The 27363-nt window shown below is 39.3% G+C and overlaps 1 protein-coding gene and 1 long non-coding RNA gene across 2 annotated transcripts in view; one reads left to right on the top strand and one right to left on the bottom strand.

Moving 5' to 3' along the window:
• Nucleotides 1-5967: 5967 nt before the first annotated feature.
• LOC107053724 lies at nt 5968-8806 on the bottom strand. The gene is made up of 2 exons (XR_001467251.3): nt 7468-8806; nt 5968-6104 (listed from the first exon to the last, which is right to left on the bottom strand). It is a non-coding gene; the product is annotated as an uncharacterized LOC107053724 (long non-coding RNA).
• Nucleotides 8807-9327: 521 nt separating this feature from the next.
• RAB11FIP2 (RAB11 family interacting protein 2) overlaps nt 9328-27363 on the top strand; it is a 32539-nt gene continuing 14503 nt past the window's right edge. Inside the window, exons 1-3 of the mRNA XM_421784.8 lie at nt 9328-9844; nt 20419-20861; nt 21571-22033. Coding sequence (XP_421784.1) covers nt 9492-9844; nt 20419-20861; nt 21571-22033 — 1259 coding nt within the window. The 5' untranslated portion in view covers nt 9328-9491. The remainder of the gene's footprint in view (nt 9845-20418; nt 20862-21570; nt 22034-27363) is intronic.

Below are 27363 nucleotides of genomic sequence, written 5' to 3'. Positions count from 1 at the left end.
ATCTCTTATATCCAATCTCATTTGTGTCACGCCCAATCCAACTGCTCTAATCCTTCTTCCACCTCCCCACCCCCCCTTTTTTTTTTTTCTCTCAAAGACTCATAAATCTCTTGCCACTGGGTAGAAAACTCTGGAAAATGTCCTTTTGGGAACATCTACTGGGTACTTAAATGCTGAACTGAATTTCCGTGATTTAAGCAATTTTCAGGGATGAAGCTGTAAAGTGGTATCTTGGCCAGGATGATATTTAAATTAGCACTTACAACTGCCTCTGAGTTTTGTTGAGTAAAGGCTATTTTCACAGTGACGTTAGGCTCGTGCCTCTTCTTTGCGTCAGCAATCTCTATGCATTATCATGCCATTCAATCCCAGCTGTGGGGCAGTTAGTAACGCCTCATCTACAAATTTCTGTGACCTCTTGATATTGTCCCTTGGGATGGAAGGACCCAGGTAGTGGTAGGAGACTTTGCAAACCATCTTGAGATAAATGAAGCTGGCACATCCAGTTGTCAAAATGGAGTATTTAATTATACAGCCTTTACTACCACAGAAAATGAAGGTGAACATGCTGTCACAGTGATGTGGGCGAGAGAAAAAAATGAGATTGAGCAGCAGCAAAGAAACAAAGGAGAAGCCAAAGGAAAACAAAATATGGAGATGATTTAAAATCACTTATGAGACCTGTGCCTGCTAATGCATTTTTTTCAAATGATCACAACTTACATAAAATGCACTTGAACATCTTCTTCTCATTAGAAATACTGAGTTGAGAAAGATATAACCAGTATCCCAGTGTGTTCCTCTTACATGGGCTTTGAACCAGAGTTAGAAAGCTGCATCCAACACTGGTATGCCTTAACATCATCTGTTACTGGATGATGAGACATCTGTGTTCTTATATGGACAATCATATTTACTCCAACATCGGTGAGAGTGTTTCTAGAGAACAGAGAACAGTTGCTGATGCGTTAGCATGGTTCCTATTTTTGTACTGAGACTGGTACACTCTGTCTTTTATTTCATACTTTGCTAGCAGATAGTGTTTCAAAAGTGATTTTATTTTCATTCAGTGTATTTTCATAGACAATGCTGCCAAACATAAATTAAAAAAAAAAAAAAAAAAAAAGGGACCACCACTGGCTTAAGCCCGTGAAGTGAAAAGTAAAAGGTAAAGGCCAAAGTAGAAAAACACATCACTTGTTCATTAGATTCATTCAAACAGGTGAGTGAAGAAGCTCAGAGTGTGGCCTCTGCATTCTGGCAATGTTAAAGTGGAAAGCTTTCATGGAAGTTTCCCTACTAGAAGCAAGGAAAGAAACACGATGGACAAATGAATATACACAAGAGGAGACTGTAACATTAGGTGACTGTTTTCATTTTTATTTACTCAGAATCCAGAAAGAACTAAATCTGATTGCAAAGCTTTGCTTGCAGACACAGCTTATTTCTAAAGCGGCAGTGAACGAAACTAACAGAGCAGACTCGGTGCACTTCTAGTGCAGGGGAAAGGGCTTCAGAGCTGCACATACTAACCAGAGGCTAAGTTCTGCTCTCAGTCACACTGGAGAAAATGCAAAGTAATTACCCTACTGACTTCAGTAATAATTTATATTACCGTAAATGACAGCAAAAATTGGACCCAATATAGAAATAATTTATATAAGACCCTAAGTATAGTTGCACAATTCAATCTGTAAATAACGCCACTAATGCACATATGGCTAATTTACATCCAGACTATGAGAACATATCCAGTGCTGACTTCCAGGATGCTTGAAGCACTAGGCAGTGCCAAAACAAATTTGCAGTATTCCCATAGCCCTCACAATCCTTCCAGCTTTTGGTGTTGGGAAGATTCACTACAGATATTTTGGAAAAGTGAAGTTTTATCTGTTATATAACTGGGTTTCCAATGATTCTTGCAAAAAACAAACAAACAAAAAAAAAAAACCCAATAAATAAAAAGGGCATAGAAGGCTGTCAAGATGCACTCCATGTCTATTTGCATGAGCTCTATACATTCGCTCATCTCAATGAGTTGTTTTCATCTAATTTGTCTCTTACTGGGAGCAGAACTTTAGAAGCAGCTTGAGTTTTCTAAGAATAAACCATGCTTCAATGAAAGGAGGGCTGTAAGCAACACTGGAGAAGAGCGCTTGGAGTACGTACATTTAATGCACATAAAACTTTACTACAGCAATTTAATTTGGATTCCTTCTATAATCATATATTTATATTAAGATCTGTCTGAAGCCAAACTGAAATTTACATTGCTAGAAGGCAAAGATGATATAAAATCTGAATTATTCATCAATGCAGCGAGAAGAAAAATTCTCCCTAAACATCAAATATTGTTCTGAGCTCTACACCAGCTTTGCAACATGGGGTGAAGAGTTAGATAATCTGTGTCTTGATTTACCAAGACTTGAGAAGAGCATGTATTCAACTTAAGCCTACCAAATAAATAAATCCTCCTTTCTTCCTAAAATATCTTAATTATTTTTTTCTCCTGTATTATCAGAGAATAAGGGTTCTCCTGTTACCAACACATAGGAGGTGTTGAGTCCCCACAGTTAACTGAGGATTAATCACAGCTTACTTGGAGCTGCAGGTGGATTTCATTAGATCCTTCAACAACAGAAGAGAGATGGGATAGTCCTCTGGAAGGAGAAAATAAAATCCCTGGGAAGAAATTTTGGGTGCCTGGGAACAAAGTCCTGGGAATGAATTTAAGTGTGTTGTTTTAGTTAAGATGATCCAACTTCAAGAAGGAAGTCTTCTCACCCTTTTCAAGCAGCTTTACTTTAAGGTGGGTAGATACTTCACCAGCTTGTTGCAATTGCTGACTTAGCAGACAAGAAAATGATGGAACTATAACAGCTTAATGTATCTGCAAATAAGTTCCTTTTACCTGGTCTCAGGTGGCAGCCTACTAACATTGAATGTTTATGTCTTGTAAACAAGGGGAAAGAAGTAGAGAAGGTCAGAACTACAGTTATTAAATTTTTTTTGTTAGGACACAGTTTTATGGCATTTGCTGAGATTTTCCTGTAGAGAGTTGGTAACTTTGGGATAATATCTGAGGTAATGGTTTTTGAGTTCCTTAGAGACATATAAAGAGAGAACAAATGTACGATATATTTAAGTATGGGAAAAATACCTTTAAAGAAACCTCACTCAGACAATGATAAACATCTCTTTTTTTTTTCCCCTAGTTTATTAGGACAGCAGGAAAAAAAGTCATAATTTTCAAGTCATTTGTTTCTATGGCTAACATTTCTCTACTTCTGTCAAGTAGGAAAAAGATTTGTCTCTATAGAGATAGTGAAATTATCCTTGACTTTCCTTATATTTATGTCCAATTCCAATGCATGAAAGATATTTGCAACCTTCAAGCATTAGATAAGTACTGAAAACAAAAGAATGTGCACATTTAAGTCCAAAAATAGATGTCATATAGCCAGTACCTCTGGTGTAACTCTTTAGATTGAACCCCAGTTTGAGCTTCTGTAATTTTTGATGGATGCTTCTCTAAGGATCTGCTTGGAGTTCACTATTAATTTCTAAGAGAACTAAAAGTAAACCTGGATCCATACGCCAGGGATTGCATGTTTCTGCTGCCATCTCTTGCAGATGTCTTCCTGAAGGTAATCTGAATGCCACAGAACTAGGGCCTTTGAGTGTGCCTAAGGTACCATATGTGTATTTTAGGTTAGAAGTGCTTGGGGAGTTTGCACGACAGGGATATTTTGACACCTTCCCCATCCCTCCCCCCCAAAAAAAACCCACAAAAAAAACCCCAACAACTAAAATGACTTGCTTTTTCTTAGAATTTAAGCAAAAGCTGCTGAGAACTAGGTGTCTTCATGGTTTTAAAAGAACTGAATTGAAACCTTACCCAGACACCCAAATAACATCTTGAGGCACAGGCAGTTTGGGTCAAATCTGGATGACTGACAAGTTTAATTATAGCATTTGATGACTGTTTTACAGCATTTAAGCCTCTTTGAACTTAACAATGGATGACAGTGTTGAAAGGCTGCGAAACGAGTTCAACGAAAAATGAACAAAAAGGATGGTTCTTCCAGCACTCTTACCTGGTGTTTATTTAAAGTCTGCTATTTTACACGTCCTAATGCATCTGTGACTATATTTCTGGTTGAAAAATGACAGGTTTCTGTCAAAACAATGAACAATTCCATGAGCATTTGCCTTATTTTGACTTCTTGTCCTGCTCTTTATGCATACTTCTCCTTTGCTATTTATCTTATGATTCTGTTTACTGAAGTTACTTAATAAAACCAGTGAAGAAGGAGGGAGGGAAGCTACACCCTAAGTGAAGTGGAGGGTAAACTCATACCTGGCAAGAGGGGATAACGGCTCACTAGCAACGACAGGGCAGTAGCTGAGAGCTTCATACTAGTGTGAAAATGTGTGTATGGTTATTGAGATCTACAGGGGATTTCAACGATAGCGTTCAGGCCAAGGCATTTGGAAGATGAAATCACATATCTGAGGATATGTACAATAAAGTGAAAGGCAGAAGAGAGCATGCAGAGCAGGGCATCGCCTGGCTTGTCCAGCCTCAGAAAACCAGGAATCTCCATTCTTGAGAATGCAAAATTTGGGTTCAAGACAGAAAAGCTGACGAATATTCATCTAGCTTTCAATATTTGCAATCAAACTACTTTCAGCTTAACAATTATGGTGGGGTGTTTTTTCCCTCTGAAAACCCAGGGAGCAGACAGAAACAGTAGCTTGAGGAAAACTTTCCAATTCACAGTGGTGGGTTTGATCCTAGCAATTTGATTTCTGCAATCAATTAATTCTGGTGAATTCCTGGAGAAGTCAGTAATTGAAACAGCAACAAAAGCTAAGATAAAGTTAACAGACAACTAATGTTCAGTCTCAAAACTTGCATAGCGTCTCCAGTAAATGTGTGATCTGGACAGTTGCAACAGCTACTGAAAGTTACAGTCAGCTCGGCTGAAAGCAGAAGCTTGTTACATGTCTAGACACAACCAGCCTGCGCCTCACGGCCGCATAATGTGCAAAACAAACGCATAACCTGAGATCTGCCAACAAAGAATTATTCAGCAAATAATTTCAAAGAGAGCATTTTCAAAAAAAAAAAAAACAACAAAAAGGCAGAAAACAACAGAATGTATCCTACTTCATAACGGGAGTTGAGGAGAAATTAAATCACGAAATTATCTGCTACGGTTCACCACTGTAAGCACAACTGCTCTGATCCTCTTTAGCAAGTATGCAACTGGAAATGAAAAGCAGAGGATAGAACAGCCTCAGAGCAGCATAGGCTGGAAGATTTTCTTGCATTTTCTTTTGCAAAGGCAGCCAGACTATCAAGCCTGATGTTTAATCAGATGTACTGTTGGCTCAGGAATGAGAGCAGAGAGGGTATTTCAAAGTACTGAAAGCATCAAAAATCCACCATAATTCTTAGAATTCCCCTTTTTTTTTTTTTTTTTTTTTTTTGGAAAAAAAAATAAAATACTGACCCTTTGGGCCAGGAATGCTTGGAAGAATGTGTAATAGAGATAGATGGCACACATGAGGATTATGGATTCATATTAAATACACCATAGATATGCACTGTTGTTCTGTGTTAAACAATCACTTCTTAAACTTTCTCTCGTCAGTGCATCTTGTTTTCTGTCCAAGTCCACTTATTCTGAGAATATTCTACCATGGTTTTTCTTCCACTTTGTGGTTTTGCTTCTTTCAGAAGATTTTTGAGCTCAGAATATTACTTTTGAAGCTGAATTCCAAAGCGTATTCTTAGAGCTACATCACAATAAGAAGTATTTCTCCGTGAGGAAGTCTTGTAGCTCCTGTATCACTCTCTGCATTGTCCTTTTCCTTGCCTCTCTCTACCTGTGTAGGACTAGAAGAAGACAGCTAGAAAAGAAGGGCCAGAACATTGAAGAAAAGCCAACAAAGCTGGAGTTGCTGGTCTCAAAACAGTGTTTATTTGCACTCTGTTTGTTCTCTAGTGTTGGTGCTCCCAGCTTCCCATACTTTCTCTCCATTAACGATAGGTAATGCACCTTCTTGCACACTGCCAGTCCATTTCCTATTCCTTCCTAAAAAAAAAACCAAACAAAATAAAACTTGTGTGGTTAAGGTGTGTTCTGATGATGTGAGCCAACTCAATGAAGGAATGTGATGACCTTAATATGTAAAAAGCCAAGTTCTTCTCACAGTGAAAGCATGAATTATGGACCTTGCCAAAACCACAATCTAGGAAAAATTCCTCCCTTCACCCAAGAGTCATTCAAGTTCTAATGGTCTCTTTCAGAGTCCCAGGACTTTTCTTCTATCTGTTTGTTTGTTTGTTTGTTTGTTTGTTTGTTTGTTTTGTCTGCTTATTCCAATCAGCAAGAGACAGTGAAAAGAGAATTTATCCATCCCCTCTCAGCTTCGTGGTACCCTTCCCCATGTGATCTGTTGTTTGGTTAGTGCCCACTTCAAATTCAGGCAGAAAAAAGGGTTTCTCATAGATCAGTCATCGTTATTAGCATTCCTGCTGTACTGCTAAGGCAAAGTATTTAATATTAATGACCACTGATATTCCTGTGCTGTTTGTCCTGCATCCAAGATGCTTGGTCTCAGCATGGAGGAAAAGCAAAAGTGAAGGATCAAGATGGTCTCATCACCAAAACAGTACACAGAAAACAAAATGGATGTTTCTTGTTTGATACTCACTAAATTACGGACAGTGATAAGCAAAACCTACAGTGTGTGCAGCCACTGCATAGTGTCTGTGGTTTAGCAAATGGGAATCCAAGTCATTTCTGGATTAATGCTCTAACATAGTGCCAGGGGACACTGTGCTGCTGGAGATATCATTATTTAACTAAGATGTTTTGTCATTTATATTGCCCATTACATTCAAGAAGAGGACAATGTTCCTATTCCAAAGAGGACAGAATCAAAAGGCCAGATTGCAATTTGACCCCGGAGGGGTATAAGAGTGAATAAAATACATCTGGTGCACCTTTGAGCAGAATTCACTCCGAGCACAGGGGTGGGGGAAAGGAGAGGATGTTTCCCCAGTGCTGGCTCCACCAGATGAGCGGAGAGAGAAATGAGAATGGGAGAAAGGCTCCCCCCTGTTCCTCTCACATGCCACACTGTGTGCAAGGACGAATAATCCACTGCTGACTTTGAAGGCAGGAAGGGCAGATTGTGTGTGCTACTGGTATACTGTATTCTGTGGTACAAATGTTCCTCCACCTTCCCCTGTTCAGCTGCAAGCATATGTACTTGAGCCAGTCCCGATTTAGAAGTATACAATAAGAAGAAATGATAGAATACCAATAAATGTCAAAGAAAAAAACACAAATCCTGCCTGCTATGAGAGCTCATAAAACTTTTTCTAAGACACAGCATGCAAGACATGATGTTTGACTTAAATTCCTGATTAAATAAATACATTCTGCCTACCTAAAATGCATTTCTTGTTTTGATTTGACGAGTGCATCATGCTCAGTCTAGACTTCAAGCAACGAAGAATACTCTATTAAAACAGAATTTATATGGGGTAAAACTCACTTGAGAAATAATCTGATTTACATGTGTCTTACTGTTTCCCAACAAGAACCCAGTGGCTTTCTCTCAGACTCCTGCAGAACGCTTTCCTTGTGATCCTTCCTTGCTCTTCCAGCCATTTTCCTGAGACATTGCCACGCTGTGCACAAACACAGCAGTCCAGCCTGGGAATTTGTTTAACAACTCCTTGCAAATTGGTTGGGAAAGACACCCAACAAAGGATGTGGGACTCTGGCAGCGGTAGCAGAGAGCAAGCAACTTCCAGGTGAGGGTCAAAGGCAATTTATACCCAAATGCTGATGTGCAGCTGTAATTTGGCCATTGGTTATCTCACCAAACAAACAGAGATAATCACAGCATTAATCTTCAAGAAAGCCCGGCCCTAGATGACTCATTTACATACTTTTTCTAAATAAGACCCCAGTAAATATTCTGAAGTTGTCATTTCCAACCAGACGGTCTTCCAACATCAACAAAAAGCAGATACAGTGTGGAAGAGGAACAAATGCCAGCGCCGTACTAATAACTATCGGAGCACGCAGACAAATATCCAGCTCACAGTCAAAACTTAAGGGTCATCCAAGTAGTTATTTAAATTGTTAAAGATAACATGAGCTTGGACTCAGCCTGTAAAGGGAAACTAATGACTGTGTGCCGAGCAGTGATCCCCAACCTCTCCTGACCTCGGACAATAACTCGCTCAGCGTTACGTGGTGTGGGCAACATCATACTTTACTCTCCCTAATGGCCTTCAACTTTAACTTTTTAATTTCCTGTAGCTCAGAGCAGCAGGAGAAGGTTTCCCGCGGGCCAGGGCTGGGGACATGCAAGGGGAGGATGATGAAGCTTGGTTCTCTGCTTGCTGTGGGTTACGTGGGTGGGATACAGAGCCTTCAACCCTCACTGCGTGCTGGGTTTTGGGCAGAAATGATGCTGTCTGTCACTCTGCTTACTGGTGCATTTATACGTGTGTACCGACTCCACAGAAGTGCACCCCCAGAACATAAAGGAGTTGTTTTCACATCCTCACTTAAATCAAGCAGAATGGTCAGGGTGGGGTGGGTAAAAAATCAAACAAGTTCCATAACTTCCGCAGGCGGTTCGCAGCAGGAGAAGGGCCCGAGCTCTCACCCCGCGGCGCAGAGCTCTCCCTCCGCTCTACAAAGCGCTGAACGGAGGGAGCTGCGGCGCTCAGGCGGAATCCAGCCCAATGCCGGCCGTTCCCTTCCGCCCCGGCCGGGCACCGCCGCCGGGGAAAAGGGAAGGGGAAAGGAAGGGAAGCACCGCCCGCCCGCCGGCCGCGGGGAGGGGGTGAACCCTGCCCTCTGCCCTCTGACCGCCGCCGCCGCCGGCAGCATGGGGAAGGCGGAAGCGGCGGAGCCGGCCCGTGAGGCCGGGCGGCGGCGCGGGGGGAGCGCGGCGAGAGGCTGAGGCGGCCGAGGCGGCGGGAGGGCAGCGCGGCGCGGAGCGGGGCGGCGGCGAGCGCGGTCCCCCCCCGCGCTGCCCGCCGCCCTGAGGCGTAAGGGGCCGGGGAGGCCTGCGAGGCCCGCGCTGCGACGGGGGGCTGCGGCGCGCCGGGCCGGGCCGGGCGGAGGGGCCGTGGGCCTGGGGATGCCCTGGGGGCGGTGGGGCCGGGCGTCCCGGAGCGTGCGGGGAGCCGGGCCGGGGGCAGCGCGGGGCTGTGCCGGGAAGGGCGGTGGGGCCGGCCGAGGAACCGGGAGCCCTGTAGCGATGGAGTCACCCGCAGGGCTGCCTGGGGGGGGGGAGACCTGAGCAGCCTTCGGTGCCTCCTGAGAGAGGTGGTCGGAGAGGAGCGCCCGGGGTCGGTGGCAGGTGCCTCTGCTGTAAGTGCCCTTACGCAGTAACTTGAAGACTTAGAGACTTTGTTTTGGTTATTGCTGCTGCTGAGAGCTTCAAAGATGATGCTGGCAGAGCAAGCCCAGAAGTGGTTCCCAACTCACGTGCAAGTCACGGTTCTTCAAGCCAAAGGTCTGAAGCCCAAAGGCAAAAGTGGCACCAACGATGCGTACACCATCATCCAGCTGGGCAAGGAGAAGTACTCCACCTCAGTAGCTGAGAAGACCCTGGATCCGGTGTGGAAGGAAGAGGCCTCCTTCGAGCTGCCCGGATTGCTGATGCAGGAGAACCCAGACAGATATATCCTGTACCTGATTGTCATGCACAGGTCGCTGGTGGGGCTGGACAAGTTCCTGGGACAGGTGGCCATAAGTCTGAACGATGTATTTGAGGACAAGCAAAGAAGGAAAACAGAGTAAGTGATAGTTGTTTCTTTGTTTTAATTGTGGCTTGTTTGCATTGTACACTTGCACTTTGGAGGAGGGCAGAAATAGAAGCCTTGTTATCAAAGTATTTGGAAATGAAACTGGGGCATTGCTTTCTTCTATGATGTTCAAAGCCCCAGGGATGTACAGTTATGTCACTGGGGACTGAGAAGTTCTCTGTAATCATAGCCGTCATCCTGCACAGGGCAGGACTGTCAATAACATTAACATTCTTTGACAGATTATTGTGTACAACATGAACTCATTGCAGTCTGTATTTCTAATGATTTTTTTTCGCCGTCTGCTCAAGGCAATATCCCCGTTCAACACGTGCCCCAGTTTGAACCATGTATAAGACTCAGTCTCTCTTGAAGCCTGATGCCATTCTTTCTAAAAATGCTTTTCATCAACTCCTGTAAGCGTCTTTAAATATTTTTTATTTATGTTTTAGTGGCCACTGAACTGTGACTTATGAAGGCTTGCCATAGCAGTGCAGTGCTTTTCTGATCCTGATTAGTCCTAGGCCGTGATCCTTGCTATAGCAGGCCTCTGCGGAGAAGACAGAAGAGAAAGTGCTGCTATTGTGGTAGCCTCCATCATTACATACGGAATCATCTGTCAAATAAAATTGTCATTTGCCAACAAATTATAACACCAGAATGCAAGAAAACAAAAAGTATAAGTATCACAGCAGTGTTTTATTAGGCTGAACAGTAAATGTGTCAAACTGTTGTGGGGTTTTTTTTTTGTGACCGTTCCTCAACTGAAATAGTAAAATCGTTAGCATCTTTGGTGAGGATATGGTTGCACAAAGATATTTGGTACCAGTGTAATTTATCCTTCAAAGTTTGTGGGAATAAACTGTATAGGTGTAGGTGTACTGTTAGTATGCTGGGACTGTTTGTTGTAGGTAGACATGTCCCACAGAAGTAGCACAAGAACAGCATGGAGACTTCTAGGCTACCTATGTATAGGCAGAGATGTTCTGTAGTGGTTAAAAATTAATGCCCAGGTGTCTTTCCTCCTCTCCTCTAGAGGTTAATATCTCATCTGTAGAGTAGAAGGGATCCTGTGCCCAAACCTCAGCCGTTAAAACTGAAGTCTGGTATTTCTTGTGTTCACTGTGGTGGGTTTACGGTAAGATGCTGGACTTTGCATCAAAGTGACTAAGACTCTGGCATCATTTATCTTTTGCTGACTGTGCTGTGGAGACGTCAACCTCCAGCAGAGTCAGAGCAGACAGTTGGAGACGGCAGTCAGTGCAGCCAGCTCATGCTGATCAGTGCCTGAAAGCCATCCCAAAACCTGGCTCTGCTTATGTGTGGCGGTGGTTGAGGTTGAGGGAGCGCTGGAGGCAGGTCAAAGCTGTCTTTGGATTGCTTTCCTTTTTTCTTTATTTTCCTTTTTCCTTTAACTTTTTTTAGCAAAATGATATGTTCACTAAACATATATACTAGAGAGCAAAGCATCCTTACAGAATCTCTTATGGATTTATGGTGTGAATTAATATACTTTTTAATTGCTTATCTTTTTGAGGGCAGACCAACAGCAGTACAGTTATCTTTATGCAATATGTGGTAATGCCTGTAGCTTTAGGCTCTTAATTTCTGTTTACATTGGGTTCAAGAAGTTTCAGTGCTCTTTAGACATGGATCTTAAGTACTCTTTAATCATCAGTTGTAATTATCTTGCAAGTCAGTAGACAACTGCTTTAGGTTAAACACCTCACTGCTCTGCAGGAAAAAGGTGACTGAATAATGTAAAAACGCTACTAAAAGTAAAAACTTTGTCAATCTAGATGAAAATACGTATTCACAAGCTGGAGGAAAATACATAAATTATTCATGTATTACTATGAATAATATTTTCCTTTGGGGAACCATACACTTAGCATCAATTTTACTAAAAGTGATGGTGGAGTGTTACAAAACCATCACAGAAAAGGTGTAACTGGAAGAACAGACACAGTGCTTGTTGCAGTGAGGTAAATATGCAGAGCCTGTCAGTATTTTTTATAGGAAGTTTTGTTTAGTGTGGTTTCATATGTGTTCTTTATTCTTTTTCTTTCTCTGAAGTGTGAGAGAAGAGCTCACACTGAATGAATGTGCAGTGATGCCTCCCCAGGCTGCCATAGAACCTGCTGGGGCTCTCTGAGCTGCCCGTGAGCCGTACTGCAGGAGGTTGGGGCCCCTTGGGAGACTTTTACAAACAGCCTAAGACCTATTTTCAGAAGTTACTTGAGCATTTAAGGTTGGAAATCTTATTAAAAGCTGATGGGTGTTAGGCTTCTAGAGCCTAACAGCCCTACTTGTAAAAGTCTTATATATGTGTAAAAGCGTGGTTGGGTGGTTACTGGCAGCTTGGGCAACACGTGCTCTCTTACTGCCAGTTTAAGTTCTTACAAGGTAGAGCCATTGAAAATCCACTTCTCCTATAGAGATCCTTATGTGCTCAGAAACCTAGAAAAAAAAGGGGCAGTTATTTTGGAAAAAAACAGTTCAGTCCTCAAGCATTCAGATGTTTTTGAGAAGTTACCATGGTTGTCTACTTCTAGTGCCTTCGTGCTGCACATGGATGTTGTTGCTGTTTCTCATAAGCACTAGTTGGAGAGGTAGGTGCAGTATTTGTACGTGCGAGGAGGGCAGACTTTCAAAAATACATTCACGAATGTGATCCCAAACAAAATGCTCTTTCTCTTTTTCCTTTTATTAAATCCTTTTTGATACAAAATATCCCTGGTCCAGAGTTGGCAATAAACAAAAGGTAATATATTGGAGCTGAAGAGCATCTAGCCGTGACTGCGCTGTGGGAACTGAGATACCCAGTGCCTTTTAAGACTGAGTCCAATGTCTTTATTACTGAAGCGTTCTGATGGTTGAAAGCTGTACTCATTGTTTCAGAAACACTAATCTGTTTTATTAAGCAATGTTTTTACTTTCAAATATGTTCAACAGGCTTGCGGTGTTATTAAATCCAGAGTTATTTTCTTATGTTGATGTAACCTTAACATTTCTTGCTTTGTTTGGGGATGAATGAGATTCAGTTATTTGATGAAGTGTCTATTGGTAATATTTCTACTTTTTAATATATTTAATAGCTTCCTCTTTCCAACACAGCTGTACATATGGTGCTGTAAGAGACAGACTCGAGAGTCACCGGGGTATTGCAAAAAAGATATTTAATATTCTGCACAATGCTGAATCCTGTCAGCAATTCCCCAGAGCTTTTTTAGTGAGGAGGTATGAGAAGTGAAGGCTACCAGCTGATTCTGAATTCCTAGAATTGAAGAGTGTGGGGTGTGTGACATCCAGCTTTTTGTGTTTTATTTCATATTTTATAATTTGGAAGCAATACACTTATGAATTCACCGCAACTTGAAAAACATGTTGGAGAGAAATAATCCTTTCTCTATAACATTTCTTGTTGTGTTACTTGTGACACCGTAAGGGAAAGACTTCATGCAGCAAAGTTTTTAGGCAGAGGCCTCGTGGTAAGATTTGCACGTTGTGTATTCTAAGAAACTTGCTCTGCAACAAGATTTAATGAAACAAAGCAATGTATCTACTGTAACTCGATAGTGAAAATTCTGCGTGCATCCTTTTTCTTCCTAAAACCGGTGATTTTTCAGTTTCTTAAAAGTGAAAATTCCTGGAACAGTTAGATGCAGATGTGGCTCAGATGGTCACTCGTTAGGTTTCTTCCTGAGACCTCAGCCAAAGCATGTGCAGGATCCCAGCTTATTTTTTCTCTGTCTTGGTGGAAGGAGTGTCAGCACCCTGTGGTACCTTCGTAGGTGTGTGTCTCTGGCAACTCTGCTTGTAGTTAGAAATGGGCAGGCTCTTTAACTTGCTCTGTTCTTTTCTCCTGAGTTGAAAGCTAGGTCCAGATGCTGAGAGTTTTTACTGGGCTGTTTTTAACTATTTGAAAAGCGTGGGAGATATAGCTTTATTGGAGATACACGGAGCATAATGTTTCTCATCTTAGATTTCTGCCATCTTCTAATTGTTTGCAGGAGAGTGCTGTGGCTTTCTTTTCCTATTTTAATTGCTAAATACATTTTGGTTTTTGTCTGGTATTCTAGAATAAATGCACCTCTTCTGCTCTTGCAGTTGAAATTCAAAGGATGTTAAATTAATCTGTTGTTTTAAAGCATATATTTGTAAAACAATAGGTATTTGTAATTATTTCAATTCAGTTATTATTAATCATTGCCTTATTACTGCTGATGATTGAACAATACTTAACACCAAGCAAGTTTTTGAATTACGATAGAGCAGAAAATAGCCATTTATTGATGTGTTTTAATTTACTGCAGTATTTTTCAGTAGCTTTTCTCAATGAGCTCAGGTTTTTTTCTCCTGCGTGCTAATGTGTCCAGCAATAGAAAGAGTAATTTCTGCTAGCTACAGTGTTACTTATTTCGTCAGCACTCCTTTGGAAGTTATTGCCCTCTAACTCCACCCTGTTTATTGCCCATTCCTTCACTGGCTTCCTTGGAGAGCTAATTTTATTCCACGTTCAGCTGATGCAAGATGCAGCCCTGCTCTGGAATGCAGAATGCAGAGGGAGGCAGGCAGTGGTAGTTATTACTTCTTACAGAAATTTTGTTGGAGGAGACTTTTTTGATTTGTGACTTAATTCCTCCTATCCCTGGTTTCTGTAATACCACAGCCTCCCCTTCTCACCTCCAGATTGCAGCAGCATTAACAAAAATGTTTATTTGAGTGTAATACAGTAAAGGAATCTTGGCCTTATCTAAGATGTTTCTCCTATGCTGACATCAGTCATTTAAAGTAATCACAAGCAACTCATGAAATGAATAAAAAAAACCTAAGGAGTGAACTGATCAATACCACTCTATTGTAAGCGCTTTTCCTTATGACTACTAAGCTTCCTGAAAGGTATGAAAACGTTATGACTTCCTCCAAATTAATGTGAATTCCTTCTTGACAGCCCCCCCTCTTATACAGAAAGGTTCCCCTTCGATCGCCTCTGCCCTGCCCGCATCCGCAGAAGCAGGAGGCTTCACATGCAGCTTGAGTGATGAGTAAGCAAACAGTTGCTGATTGCTAAACAGGTTGTCACGGGCTCACTGCTTGCTGATAAACAGCCCTTTTTAAAAATCAATGCACAAGAAGTAATCCACAGAAATCATGAACAGCCTGGATGGTCCACACAGATTTGCTCTGTTGCTTTCATGGTAGCGCTCAGGAAATGAAAGAAAAAAGGAGGAAAGTTAGTAGTGGGGAACAGAGGAAAGATGGTTACAGAGAAAAGCAAAAAGTAGAGCCTGGTTGCAGCTTTATGAGATTATGGCAGTATTCTAAAATGATCTAGCAGTATTCCCAGCATTTACATTTCGGCAACAAATGTGAGCATATACACTGAATAAGTCATAATTCTGACTCAGAGGCTGAGTGCCATCTGGATTGAAATGCTTGCACTCCATTTTCTGTGCACACACATGCTTACACAAAGCTGCAATAAATGGCCTTAATTCTCATCACTTCAGTTACTTTGTTTCTAAAATAAAAGTTTTCGCATGTAGTTTTTAAGCAAAATAATAACTAGTGTAAACAAAGGTCACATAATTACTTTGATTCCAGCTGATGTTAGCGAACCCCTTAGTAAGGGCATTGTGATGTATGTCAGTTCCCATATGTTTTGTGGTGTTAAATGTCAGTCTGTAATATTTATTTTTAAACTCTACTTTGTATATCTCATTTCATTTGGCTTCCAGAAAGTAATAATATTCATCTTTGTGAATGTCATCACTTATCTTAATAAGTAATCCATTTTCTTCTTCATTTCCCCTCGTACACTGTCTATGCCATTCTCTTACTTTTCCACCTCTTTGGCCAGTATCTTGATATGATATCTAATTGACTTACTGGGGGGGGGGGGAAAGGTTTCTGAATTTTTTATTTAAATTAGTTTGCTGCTAATGAGTATATTAGATGATTCTTGGCTTTGAATGTTGTTTTTTTTTAACCATTAGCTGGATAATTCTAACATTTGTGTTAGTGGGATTTTGTGAAGTGAGTGTCTTCAGCGTGCCTAACTTGAACATACATAATCTAACATGAAGTAGCAGTTCTTTCCCATGACAGCTGATGGTCATGTTCACTCATTGGGATTTTAATGGTCGTTTTAGGGGTTATTTTATGAGTACCTGCTGACCTCCTTGTAACGGTGTAGCGGAATTGCTTAGCAGATCAGGCTGCTGGTTTTAGCTATAATATCAAGGTTAGCAACCTCGTAGGTGCCCCGATTGCATGGCTTTTTGCAGAGTTCATTCGGTGATTTGGGAATTAAAATCAGGATTTTGCAAGAAATCTTTGAGTGTAACCTAAACATTTCAGCAAAATGCAATTAGAGCAACTCAGTAGGTGTTTACAGAGTGAAGGCAGAAGAATGTATTTGAGAAGCAGTGAAATGAGGGAGAAAATTCCTCTGTTAGTTCACCTCTTTGGCATTGGCAAGGAAACTGAGTCAGAAGGTCCTGCCAGCATGCAGAGTGAGTTTATATTATACTTAATAAAATAAAAATGATCAGAAACCTGTGCAAGAGAGGGAAAGCCCATTAGCACACTCAAAGCCATATGAGAAAAAGAAGCAATGGTTGTTCTAATGGAAACCATAGGGAAAAAGTAGAAATGGGAGGGTGTATGGACGTTGTCCTACAGAACACTGGAAGGTGAGAGCAAGCAGTACGAATGTGATTCAGAAGGCAATAGGGCTCCCTTTGAAGTTAGGAAAATTTGCCAGACTTTGTACAAGGTCTGTTTAAATAAAGACTGTCTGCAAGACTGGATGTAATATTTGGTTATTAAATAAAAGGGCATCTGCTCTCATAAAAGCCACCCTGTTTTTTTTTGTGTGTGTTATTGGCTATTTTCCTACTTTGTGGAGGCTTTCTATAGAATAAGCTTATGGCAGCCTGACAAATGGAGTATTTATTGTGGCTAAAAGTACTGTAAACAAAACCAAAATAGCAAGTTTTATTGGCTTTTATAATACATTACAATTTTTAAATTGGCAGTGGTAGAGTGGAATTTAGTATTTTGGGACCCAAATGTTATCTGAAAACAGTGGACTTCATTTTCCAATTCTTTTTCTATTATGTACGGTACTGTTGTTCTATTTGTTGCTCACGCCCATGTGTTGTAGAAACAGATTCTAATAAGAAACATTTACAGACTCAGTTACTCACTCGTGCAGCTCCACACAAATGCATTCCTTGCATTTGTTCTCATCTGTTTAAAAAAAAAAAAAGTAAAAATTATTTGTTGTTGAATTTGAAGAAAATCATTGAGAGTGCTTCTCGTATTGCCTTGTATGAGCAGAAGCATATAAACCCTTCATTATAAGTGATTCAAGATAAAATCTCCAGCGTAACAAAGAAACCCACCTCCTTTACAAGCCTATAATGATTAAATATATGTGTTTTATACAAAGACCTGACCCAGCAATCATTCTTCAAATAGACATTCCGCTGAAGTCCAGAGGAATTTTGCTGAAGAGTTTATGATTGAATTCTGCTGGGATCAGAAGTAGTGTAGAACGTGGTACCACCACATATAGGGTCCGGTCCCTTACATATCTCCCCTGTCTTATTAAAGTGAGAAGAGTTACTTTGTTTTCCCAGCTGAATTTATCTTGGTGTGAAGTCCTTCAGAGTCTGCGTGGAAAATAGATATACAAACCACAGAAGGCAGTGTAGTTTTTGTGTATGGAAGTTCTACAGACCTGGTAAATATCAAAATAGCATGTGTGCACATGTCATTGACAAGGAAGTTTTGATAGTAACACAGAGTTGTTAATTCGTGACAAGAATGCCAATAATTGGGTTAAATTTAGTTTTAAATGAAAAGGCTTTCTTCAACGTAGTAAAATCTTAAGAAGCTGTTGATGTTGTTCTAAATCAAGTTAACCAGTGTCAAACATCAGTTTGAAGTTTCAGTAATTCCTAACTAGAAACATGAAAATTCATGAATCTTTTCAGAGATACAGTATGAATGTTTAAGCGATAGGAGAGGAGGGAAAGGGAATACTTTTCCTTACGTTGCTGGGTGAGCTAATAAATTTGAATGTCATAAAATGAAGTCCTCTCTGCCTGTTAAGCCTTCTAAAACACCCATAAGCCTTATATATATTTATATTTAGGGACTGTGTAAGTAATCCTGTGCAGGACCTGCTCAGTATTTTTTGGTGTTTTTGTGTTTCTTTTCACACAGACCAGACCTTTGGGTATTTATAAGCAAGGGCTTGTTATGTTTGTGGGTTTTTTTTTTTCATTGCTATTATTTTTTTAAGCGAATATAAGAACATATTTTCTTTTTAAAAAAGCAGTCTAAGTTGTCTTTCCATTTTATTTATTTATTTATTTATTTTGTGATATTATAAAAAAAAGGTTTACTCTTGATTCTGTTGTGTATGTTTCCTTTAAAGACTCTGTAGATGAATTAAGGAGTTTGTGGAATCAGTTACCAAGTAGTGAAATCTTAGGAAGTAAAATGAATTACAGAATGATAGAATGGCCTGGGTTGAAAAAGACCACAATGATCATCTGGTTTCAACCCCCCTGCTATGTGCAGGGTCGCCAACCACCAGACCAGGCTGCCCAGAGCCACATCCAGCCTGGCCTTGAATGCTTCCAGGGATGGGGCATCCACAGCCTCCTTGGGCAACCTGTTCCAGTGCGTCACCACCCTCTGGGTGGAAAACTTCCTCCTAATATCCAACCTAAACCTCCCCTGTCTCAGTTTAAGACCATTCCCCCTTTGTCCTATCACTATCCATCTTCTTCAGACATTTAACATTCAGTTTTTGCGTTTCATATAAAACACAAAAATGAAGTTATCTCACAACAGAAGGAAAACTATCCTCCTAGAAGTTGAATTGTCCTTCATTGATGTCCTACCTTTTTGAACGACTTGATCTCTTGGTCTGGGGTCAGTGTCAGGACAGAGATTGTCTGATGTGTCTTAATTACTCTGCTTTAGAGTGGCATATTAAACTTCTTGGATAACACAAGGCAACAAAGTCACAATACTCTTTATCCTTTCAGTATTTCTTTGGAAGGTCACCTTTGTCAACTCAAAAAAATACTATATCTCCCTGAAAACTTGATTTCTTCTGTCACCTTTAAATATATTTATGAAATCGGAAAGGAAATTGAGGGCTATTTTTCTCCTTCCCTGACCTTGTTTTGTGTATTTGACAGTATTGAATAATGTATGTATAACTGCATAATCAATTTTGCATCTGCGTTGATAGGCAATTTCATTTCTTAGTCTCCAGTTCAAAAGTTACTTCATCTTGATAATGTGCTCTTGTGTTGGTGTGCGTGCATGCATTTCTACTGACAATGTGTTCTCAGGAGTGGTAAAGCAGTAACAGGAGGGTGTTGCTACTTGATATTTAGCTGAGCCTTTTTACTCATCTAACTTATGTAACCAGAGAGCTAGAAATATGAGTTAGAACCTGTTAGATAGTTTCAAAATTAATAATTTCATAAAATTTATAAGAGATTTTTCCAGGGCTTCTAATTCAGCATCACCTCGAGGCAGGTGGAATAACTTGTCCTTTGGATGACTTGTCTTCCCCTTCCCAAGCCTTTTCAGGAAGGTTGAGAAGTAGTTTTATTTCTTTTCCTTAATGATGCCAACCAAAGAAATTATTTAATATTTTTTCACGTGTGAGAAGAAGTATAAGGAAAGCTCTCATGTCCTCCAAAAGGAGAAAGAGCAGCAATGAGAACATACGCAGATGTGTTTAGAGGGCTTCTGTGGAACTGGAAAATTGGAAATGTGCCCTCGTGCCCCTTTTGAAATAGGAAGAAACTACTGATGATGAGTGGGGAGAAGGTCGGTCGTTCACTTAGGTAAGGCTGTGGAGGGGGGACTGAGTCTTAATTCTACTGATGTAGAATTAATCCAATAGACAGAGGAGCAGGATGGGCAAGTAGTCAGACGTCTGGTTAATGATCAGGTCTTCACTGAAACTGAAGAAGCACATATCTTTTTGAAACAAGTGACCTCTTCAATTGGAGGTTTGGATCATGTTTCCAAAGCCGTGCTGAAGTTAATCCTACTGGTTGCCTGCAATGAAGGGCAGTGTTGTATACTCTGATGCTGTTCTCCCACTGGTGTTTGTTACAGGGGTTGCTGCTGCAAAACCGAAATGATGGTCGAGTGTAAATCATTCCAAGGTCTTGGATATTTCCATATTTGTTTCTATAATAAATATTAGATACAAGTTCTTCTTTGTAAGCAGATGTGATCCCCTTAGCTTCAGTGAAGCTTAGTAAGCTTCCACTGAGTTGACTTGGATTCTTGAAGCGAGTAGAGCAGAGATATTCCTGCTTCCTAGTTATTGCATGTATCCTCTTTCAAAACCAAGCGTGAACCAAAAAGTTTTTCAATACAGGAATATTTTGATTTTTGGTATGGAAGTTGGCTTTCGTATTTTTAATTATATAGCCAGACGTTAATCAACTAACTAGATTTTATATGCTAGCCTCCGGAGAGCACAACTTAACTTGCTCTTTTTCTCATTTAAGGTGGTTTCACTTAGAATCCAGACAAGGGAAAAGAACCAAAGACAGAGGAGAAATAAAGGTCAACATTCAGTTTATGAGGAATAACATGACAGCAAGTATGTTCGATTTGTCAATGAAGGACAAAACCAAATCCCCTTTTGCTAAACTAAAAGACAAAATGAAGGGTCGAAAAAATGATGGGACATTTTCAGATACATCATCTGCAATCATTCCAAGTACTCACATACCTGATGCAAACGTGGAGGTGTGTAGTGGTGAAGTACAAATGAAATCAAAACCAAAAAAGCCTTTCCTTCTGGGACCTCAGAGGCTATCTTCAGCTCATTCGATGTCAGATTTAACAGGATCACATGTCTCCTCAGAAAAATTGAAATCCAGCACAGTTGGCTACTCTCATCTTTTCAAGCGTCAGCTAGAATCTTTTGGTTCGGTTGATGAAGGAGGTAAGTAAAACTCATGCTACTCAATCACGACCATTACAGTTATAATTCCCTGCTTCTAGAGCGTGCAAAAGTCTGTTTCTTTGTGAAGCAATTACGAGGCCAAAAAATAATGAATTATTACTGGCCTATTTTTTCTATTCCGTTAGTTGGAAGTAACTTATAAATGTCATTAAGAGCGTAGGGAATAACTTACAATGGTCATAATGTATTGTAATTTTTAATTTTTCTCATGTCCTCATTTGGAGAGTGTTGTAATGAAATATTGCATTCAAGAGTGAACTCTGGGCAAAGTAATATAGTGTGAAGAATAAGGCTTTTGAAAAAATTAAAAGCTATCACCAAAGTTTTAAACCTGATTTATACAAATGAGTGAAAGTGCTTTGCATCACTCAAAATTTTTACACAATAGATTACTGTCACTTTCTGGAATGCCACAATAGCTACAGCTGTATTCCTTCTAGAACCGAATTCTCATACATAAAATAAATTTTAAAAAAGCTGTAGTTTCTTCCTTAAACATTTCAATACCACGAAGACAATGCCAGAGCTGTCGATATTTTAAAAATAGATTTGTTAGTCAAGGGTGTTTCAGACTGAAACTCACTTTCAAACCTATACCGAAGCTAAAATGATTTCTCTGTGTGTTATAAACTGTAGTATTGTGCTGTAGTATCTCAGTGATAACATACTAATGACAGATTGTTTGCAGGGAGTCTAAAATCTCCGCACAGAAGGACATTAAGCGTTGATACTTCTAAAATGAACCAACAAGACAGCACAGCTGATGAAACTGGTCTGGAAGCACAGAATGACCCATTTACCAACGTAAGTGCTTCATTACCCCAAAAATTCGCTACACTGCCAAGACAGAAGAATCCATTTGAAGAAAGCTCAGCAACGTGGGATCAAAACATAAATCTGTTTTCCAAACCTGTTGAAATGAAAAAAGAAATTAGAAAAGAGAAAAAAGAGAAAGTTAGTCTTTTTGAAAGAGTGACTGGCAAAAAAGATAGCAGGAGGTCAGATAAACTTAGCAATGGGGGATCAGAGAGCTCCACTGACTTGAAATCACCGGGTGCATTTGGTGAAACTCATCAGGAGAGTTTTGATTATGAGTCAACTAATCCGTTCATGACAAACTTCAAGCCTACAAGCATGTTGCCATCTTCAAGGTAGGTTTTGTCTGTATTTTGATCTGCTATCTTGAACGTGTTATATAAATGAAAATGTGAAGTGTTGAGGGACGCAGTCTTTGTGCTTCATATCATATGTTTTTATCGTTGCTAATCCATTACTAAGTAACATTTATGAACCTTTAATGTAATTTAACCTTTTCATTCTATGTTTTATTTAGAAGCTACATTTATATTAGTAAATGTATTAGTACTGTGATTCTTCTTGGGTTTGCATATGCGGAAAACCTTGCTCACTGCTAGCTATTGCCCTACCTTCAGTCTAAGGCAACATTTTAAAGGGAAAAGTTTTAATTGTAAGGGTAAGATGGAACAGAATAAATAAAAGATTTGAGTAATGAAAGCGAATGCTTTGGAAAAAATGGGCTTAGATTCTATATGTTAAACCACAAGAACTAGAGACCATTCTGTTTCTAAATGAGAGCATCTGCCTGGCCCTTATCATGCCTGGAATCATTTGGCTCACTGTAGCTTTTCTGAGTTCATGTGTATTCAAGGCCTTATACCAGGCAGCAGTTTATATGCTAAACAAAATGAGTTGAGTTACAGGAGTTGATAAGAAACTTTGATTTAAATAATCTATTTTAATCTTTGTTTGCTTATCAACAGTTTACTTGTTTTCCTTAAACTAAAAAAAATATGTATACAACATTTCACTTCACTCTTGGCTTTTGCTTGCTAGATAGACTATATACGTAGAGGCATATGCACACACTACATATTCTATAACCAGTGTTCATGATTAACCAGGTAATTATTTTTATTCATTTACATTCCTAAGTATTTTTTAAAATTAATGTCAGAAATTAATTAACAGATCAATCTTATTGTATCCCAACTTCTTTGTGTTCGTAGGTTAGAATATATGCACTTCTATTTTAAACTTGAAATCATTTTCTCAACAAAACACACAAAAGCACGAAAAATCTTGTTTGTGAATTAAATAAACTGAAATGGGCCAACTGTAGAAAAGATGAGTTGTCTACAAGCTCATACAGACTTCAGTGACTCATCTTCTTAGTGTCTCCTACAAGTCAAGCCAGTTCTAGTGTCTTAAATAATGTATTTACAGCCAGAGTCTTAGAATATTATTTATTTAATAAAGGATTTCTCTAGATTAAAGTGAGGTTAGGATGTAGCCTGGTTTGTCAGAAGTTAAACTTTCATTTAAATAATCTCCTTTAAGCAGAACTAATTTAAATAACAATTAAAATTACATAGCATTTAATATTTTTTAAAATGAAAAAATGTGTTCGGGCAGATGCTAGATATCTGTAGTGAAATCTTTTGAAGTTCTTGAATGCAACAGATCTTGATAAATATAAATCTTAAACAATAATCACGATGGACTGCTTTTTCTTTGTTTTGTAATTAAAAAGCTCATCACAGTGCCCATTCAGAAGGGTTCTGGTCTTTCCTTCCCTCTTCTTGTGTGAGTCTCTTTTACGAGTTCTTGACTTTTATGTAAACATCGCTACTTGTCTTATCAAAAGTTTTTGTTATTTCCAGAAAGCCAAAAGTAGATAACATTATGACCATTTTTATAGGTCAGCTGCTCTGGAATATTATGTATCATGCAGTAATTTATATTATAAGCTTTTATACCCTCCACTATTATGGTCTATGAGCATCTTTTAAAAAAATTTCACTTTCTTTCATATGTATCTTGAACAATGATTTTCTTTTGAAGCAGAAACTAATTCAAAATGTGCATATTTAATAAGTTTACAGTTTAAGTTTACCTTTTATCTGCAAAGGATTTGTTGAATAGAATCCATTTTTAATTTTTGGAGTTAGTAATACTGTGAGGAAAGAGTTGTATAAATCTGTGAGCACAAAATAAATGAGGTTGAGTAACAAATTCAGCATGTAGGAAGCACACATGGGGAATTTGGATTTTGGGTTGCTGTTTATTTACTCAGCATGCTATTAAGCTTTTTGATGGATACCATCTTGCAAGTAAAACAGGCAGCACGTTTTAGTAACGTGTGTCCAAATTCAGTGTTCTGGGGTGGCTGAGGAGTTTGCTTTGCAGTTCATCTCCCAGTTATACCTATGTAGCTATGATTGATGGAATGGTCGTGGATTCCTGTCTGATGAAACTGAACAGGAAGATATGTGGTTAGGCCATGGGACCAGGCTGGGGCTAGTAGCACAAACTGGAGGAAGAAAACAAGAAAATTCCACACACTCCCAATACACTTCCTCATCCCAAGACCCGCAAACCACTAAACCAACCAGTCCAGGCCAGTAATATGTATAAATAGATTAATTAAAAGCCTTTTAATATGTATTTATACCTCAAGTCAGCCACAGGAGACTTGTTTGTTGTTGTTTTTTTTTTCCTCTGTCACCTAGTTAACAAGATCTCACAGGGTTTGTACAACCTCATGAGTGTAATCCAGTCGTTATGAACCGTCACTGTGTTTTCCTTATATTGTAGGAGGTCTCAGTTTGGAGACACCTCTGTACCTCTTTTCTCTCTCTTTTGTTCTCATTTAGATTCAGTGATTCTTCTCTCCCGGATCCTTTTGTCCTTTCTTTGCATTCTTGCCTCCCTGCATAGCTGGGATCTATATAACCTGTGCACTGACCTTACCTGTCTTTGTAATAATAAACATTTCAGCAGTCATCTCTTAATCAGCGTACATATAGTCAGCGTCATCATTAGAAGCTCCTTCTGCTACTTGTATCATTTCTAGATTTGTTTTCTTTTTAATTATTGTTTTTATCGAGGTCAGTTTGGTTAACTGCTTTAGGACATCTGATGTTTGACTTTGCCTGGCTAATAATCTCTTTAGAGCAAGGTGACAAGTTTTAGGTTAGGAATCAGTGGATGTGCAAAAGAAAACCAATAGAACTCGTGGATATACATTTTTGTTTAAATGTTTTTGTTGCTGTGTCACCGTTGTTTTAGATTTGCTATCAAGGCAATAGACCACCTCTGTCAATAGCAGAAGTTATGAATCTGGGCAGCATTAAGACAGCAGAGATGTAGACATGCATTCCTTTCTGCAAAATGGCTGTGTTAGAGGGACAGATTGGACATTTGGTGGGCAGCAGCATCTCTAATCACTGTAGGTAAAAGGATGAGGTTGTGTTTTAATGCACGGGTAAGAAAACCCAGTTCTTCCCAAGGTGGGAAGAAAATACATAGTTTCTTCTGTTGCTAGCTGTGTGGCCATGCATATCTTGATCCTGATATCTCTATACAGTGAGTAACATTGTAAAGCAGCTTTTCAGCAAGTTTGTTGGGCCTTGGGTCTCGCATCAAGTCTGTCTGAACTGATGTGGTTGGATAGTCTTGACCAAGCAACAATTATGTGCAGAGCTGCAGCTCATAACATCACTGACTGCAGGCTGGGAGAGCTCCCCAGCAGAGCTTACCATTATCTTTAAACGTCTTTAAATCATTAGCATTCACTAACAATTAGTTTTGTTGTCTTGGCTTTCAAGTGGTTAATTTGCAGTCAGTACCCACGTGGATTTTGTATTGAACACAGTTGCAGAAATTGACAGTAATCCTTGCAAACAAAGATTTTTTTATTTGCAGTGACCAAACCTTGTGCATCATTTCTCAGAAATTGTTTATGTTTAGGAAAATACACTACAGTAGGCTAATAAACTGATGTGAAAATTTCTCAATTTACACCACTTGACAAGTGCTAAAAGAAAAGCATCTTTAATTTTAATGTGTTATTAGGACCTTTTTAGAGAGATTGGACAAGTTATTAACAAGGTCCACTGAGACAGGAGACGGGTAATTAACAAGACCTACAGAAAGGGAGTTTAGGTAATTAACAGGATCTTAGGCACTGGACACAGGGAAACAAATAGTCCAATATTTAAAGCTGACAGGTTGTTACTAGTCTGATCAAATTCCAGATCTGGGAATCTGGATTGATAGGTGTGAGCTCTCTACAAAACATTATATGTAGAGTGTGTATGTGTATCTTATATATATGCATGTGTGTGTCTGTATGGTTTGTTTTCTATGTGTAGAACATGAGTGTGTGTATATATCGATATATGTACACATGTGGAGAGAGTTCGTTGCTCTGCTTGCTAGAGAAATGAAGTCTGTTCCCACACTTTGGCATATATTTCTCTCTTAGTCAAAAAATGACATCAGGTGAACTGTCCTCTTCAGAATTTTATCTTGAAATAAAAGCATTTTTTTCAGTTCACCACTGGAATTTGATTTCCCATGTTTCTAGTCATGTGACCATTGCTAGATAGAATTTTGATAGAGTATGGCAGTTCATTATTCTGTAGACTATTAGTACTTATTAATTCATTAAAGCAAACATAATACCGGTACGTGAGAGGAAGCAGGAATCTACAAAACAAAGAAAAGTCATGCAAGGATTCTTAGTCTGTGCTGCTAAGACTGTTAGCATCTGATTTGGAAAGACCACTACTCCACGTGGTGAGAAAATAAAGAAGTCTTTTCTAAAGCTGCTACAAATCAATGATCATGTTATTTGTTACATTACGAGGATGGGTTGGAGCAGTTGATTCCTGGAGAGAGATCATAGAAATACTCAGTATTTCTACAATTAGTAATATTAGTATTTCTGTACTTCTGACTTCACCACCAATCACTTCTTGTTAGATTCTAAGTCTGTTTTAGGAACGCTGTTTTAGAAGTTCTTCCTGCTGAATAACAAAACATTTTTAACCTTTAATTGTCTGTTGGTGCACGTTAGGCTGTGTGAAATCATTTTTGAATGGCTTTGAGGCATATAATCTATCTAACATCTATCATGTGGAGTCTGCTGCTGGTTCTATTTGCTTTAAAAATAATACTGAATAGTTATATTTAATTTCTTTATTAATAAATGCAGAAGCAATATAAAACTGATTTTTTGTTTCTTTCTTTTTAGGAACTAAGAATTAGTGCTATTTCTTTAAGCATTCAAAGCCATTTTCTTAATATTCAATACAAAGTCGTACTTCAGGGTCGTTGTTCTTTTTGGTTGGCTCACACATCTCTATAAGTAAAGTCTTCTTGTGGAGGTGCTGGCACAGCCTTTAGTGTAGAGGATTGTTAGTGGTCTCCCGAGGACAAATAATTCATCAGTTTTTTAGGCATAGCACAGCTGCCTAATAAAAGCAGAAATATTTAAATGCTTTACAATGCTAACTTTTATATAAAACTGTTTTTGTTTATGAACATTGTTGAACATGAATGTTCCGTTGAGCACACTGTGTAGATCACTTTTGGATCTAGATGCCTCATAATGAGTGAACTTACATGAGTAATGCGTCCAACAGTGTGCAAGTACACGATCCATTATTTAAAGATA

Source organism: Gallus gallus, chromosome 6 (genome assembly GCF_016699485.2).
Source record: "Gallus gallus isolate bGalGal1 chromosome 6, bGalGal1.mat.broiler.GRCg7b, whole genome shotgun sequence".
Taxonomy (NCBI): domain Eukaryota; kingdom Metazoa; phylum Chordata; class Aves; order Galliformes; family Phasianidae; genus Gallus; species Gallus gallus.
This window is presented reverse-complemented; position numbering and strand designations above follow the sequence as displayed.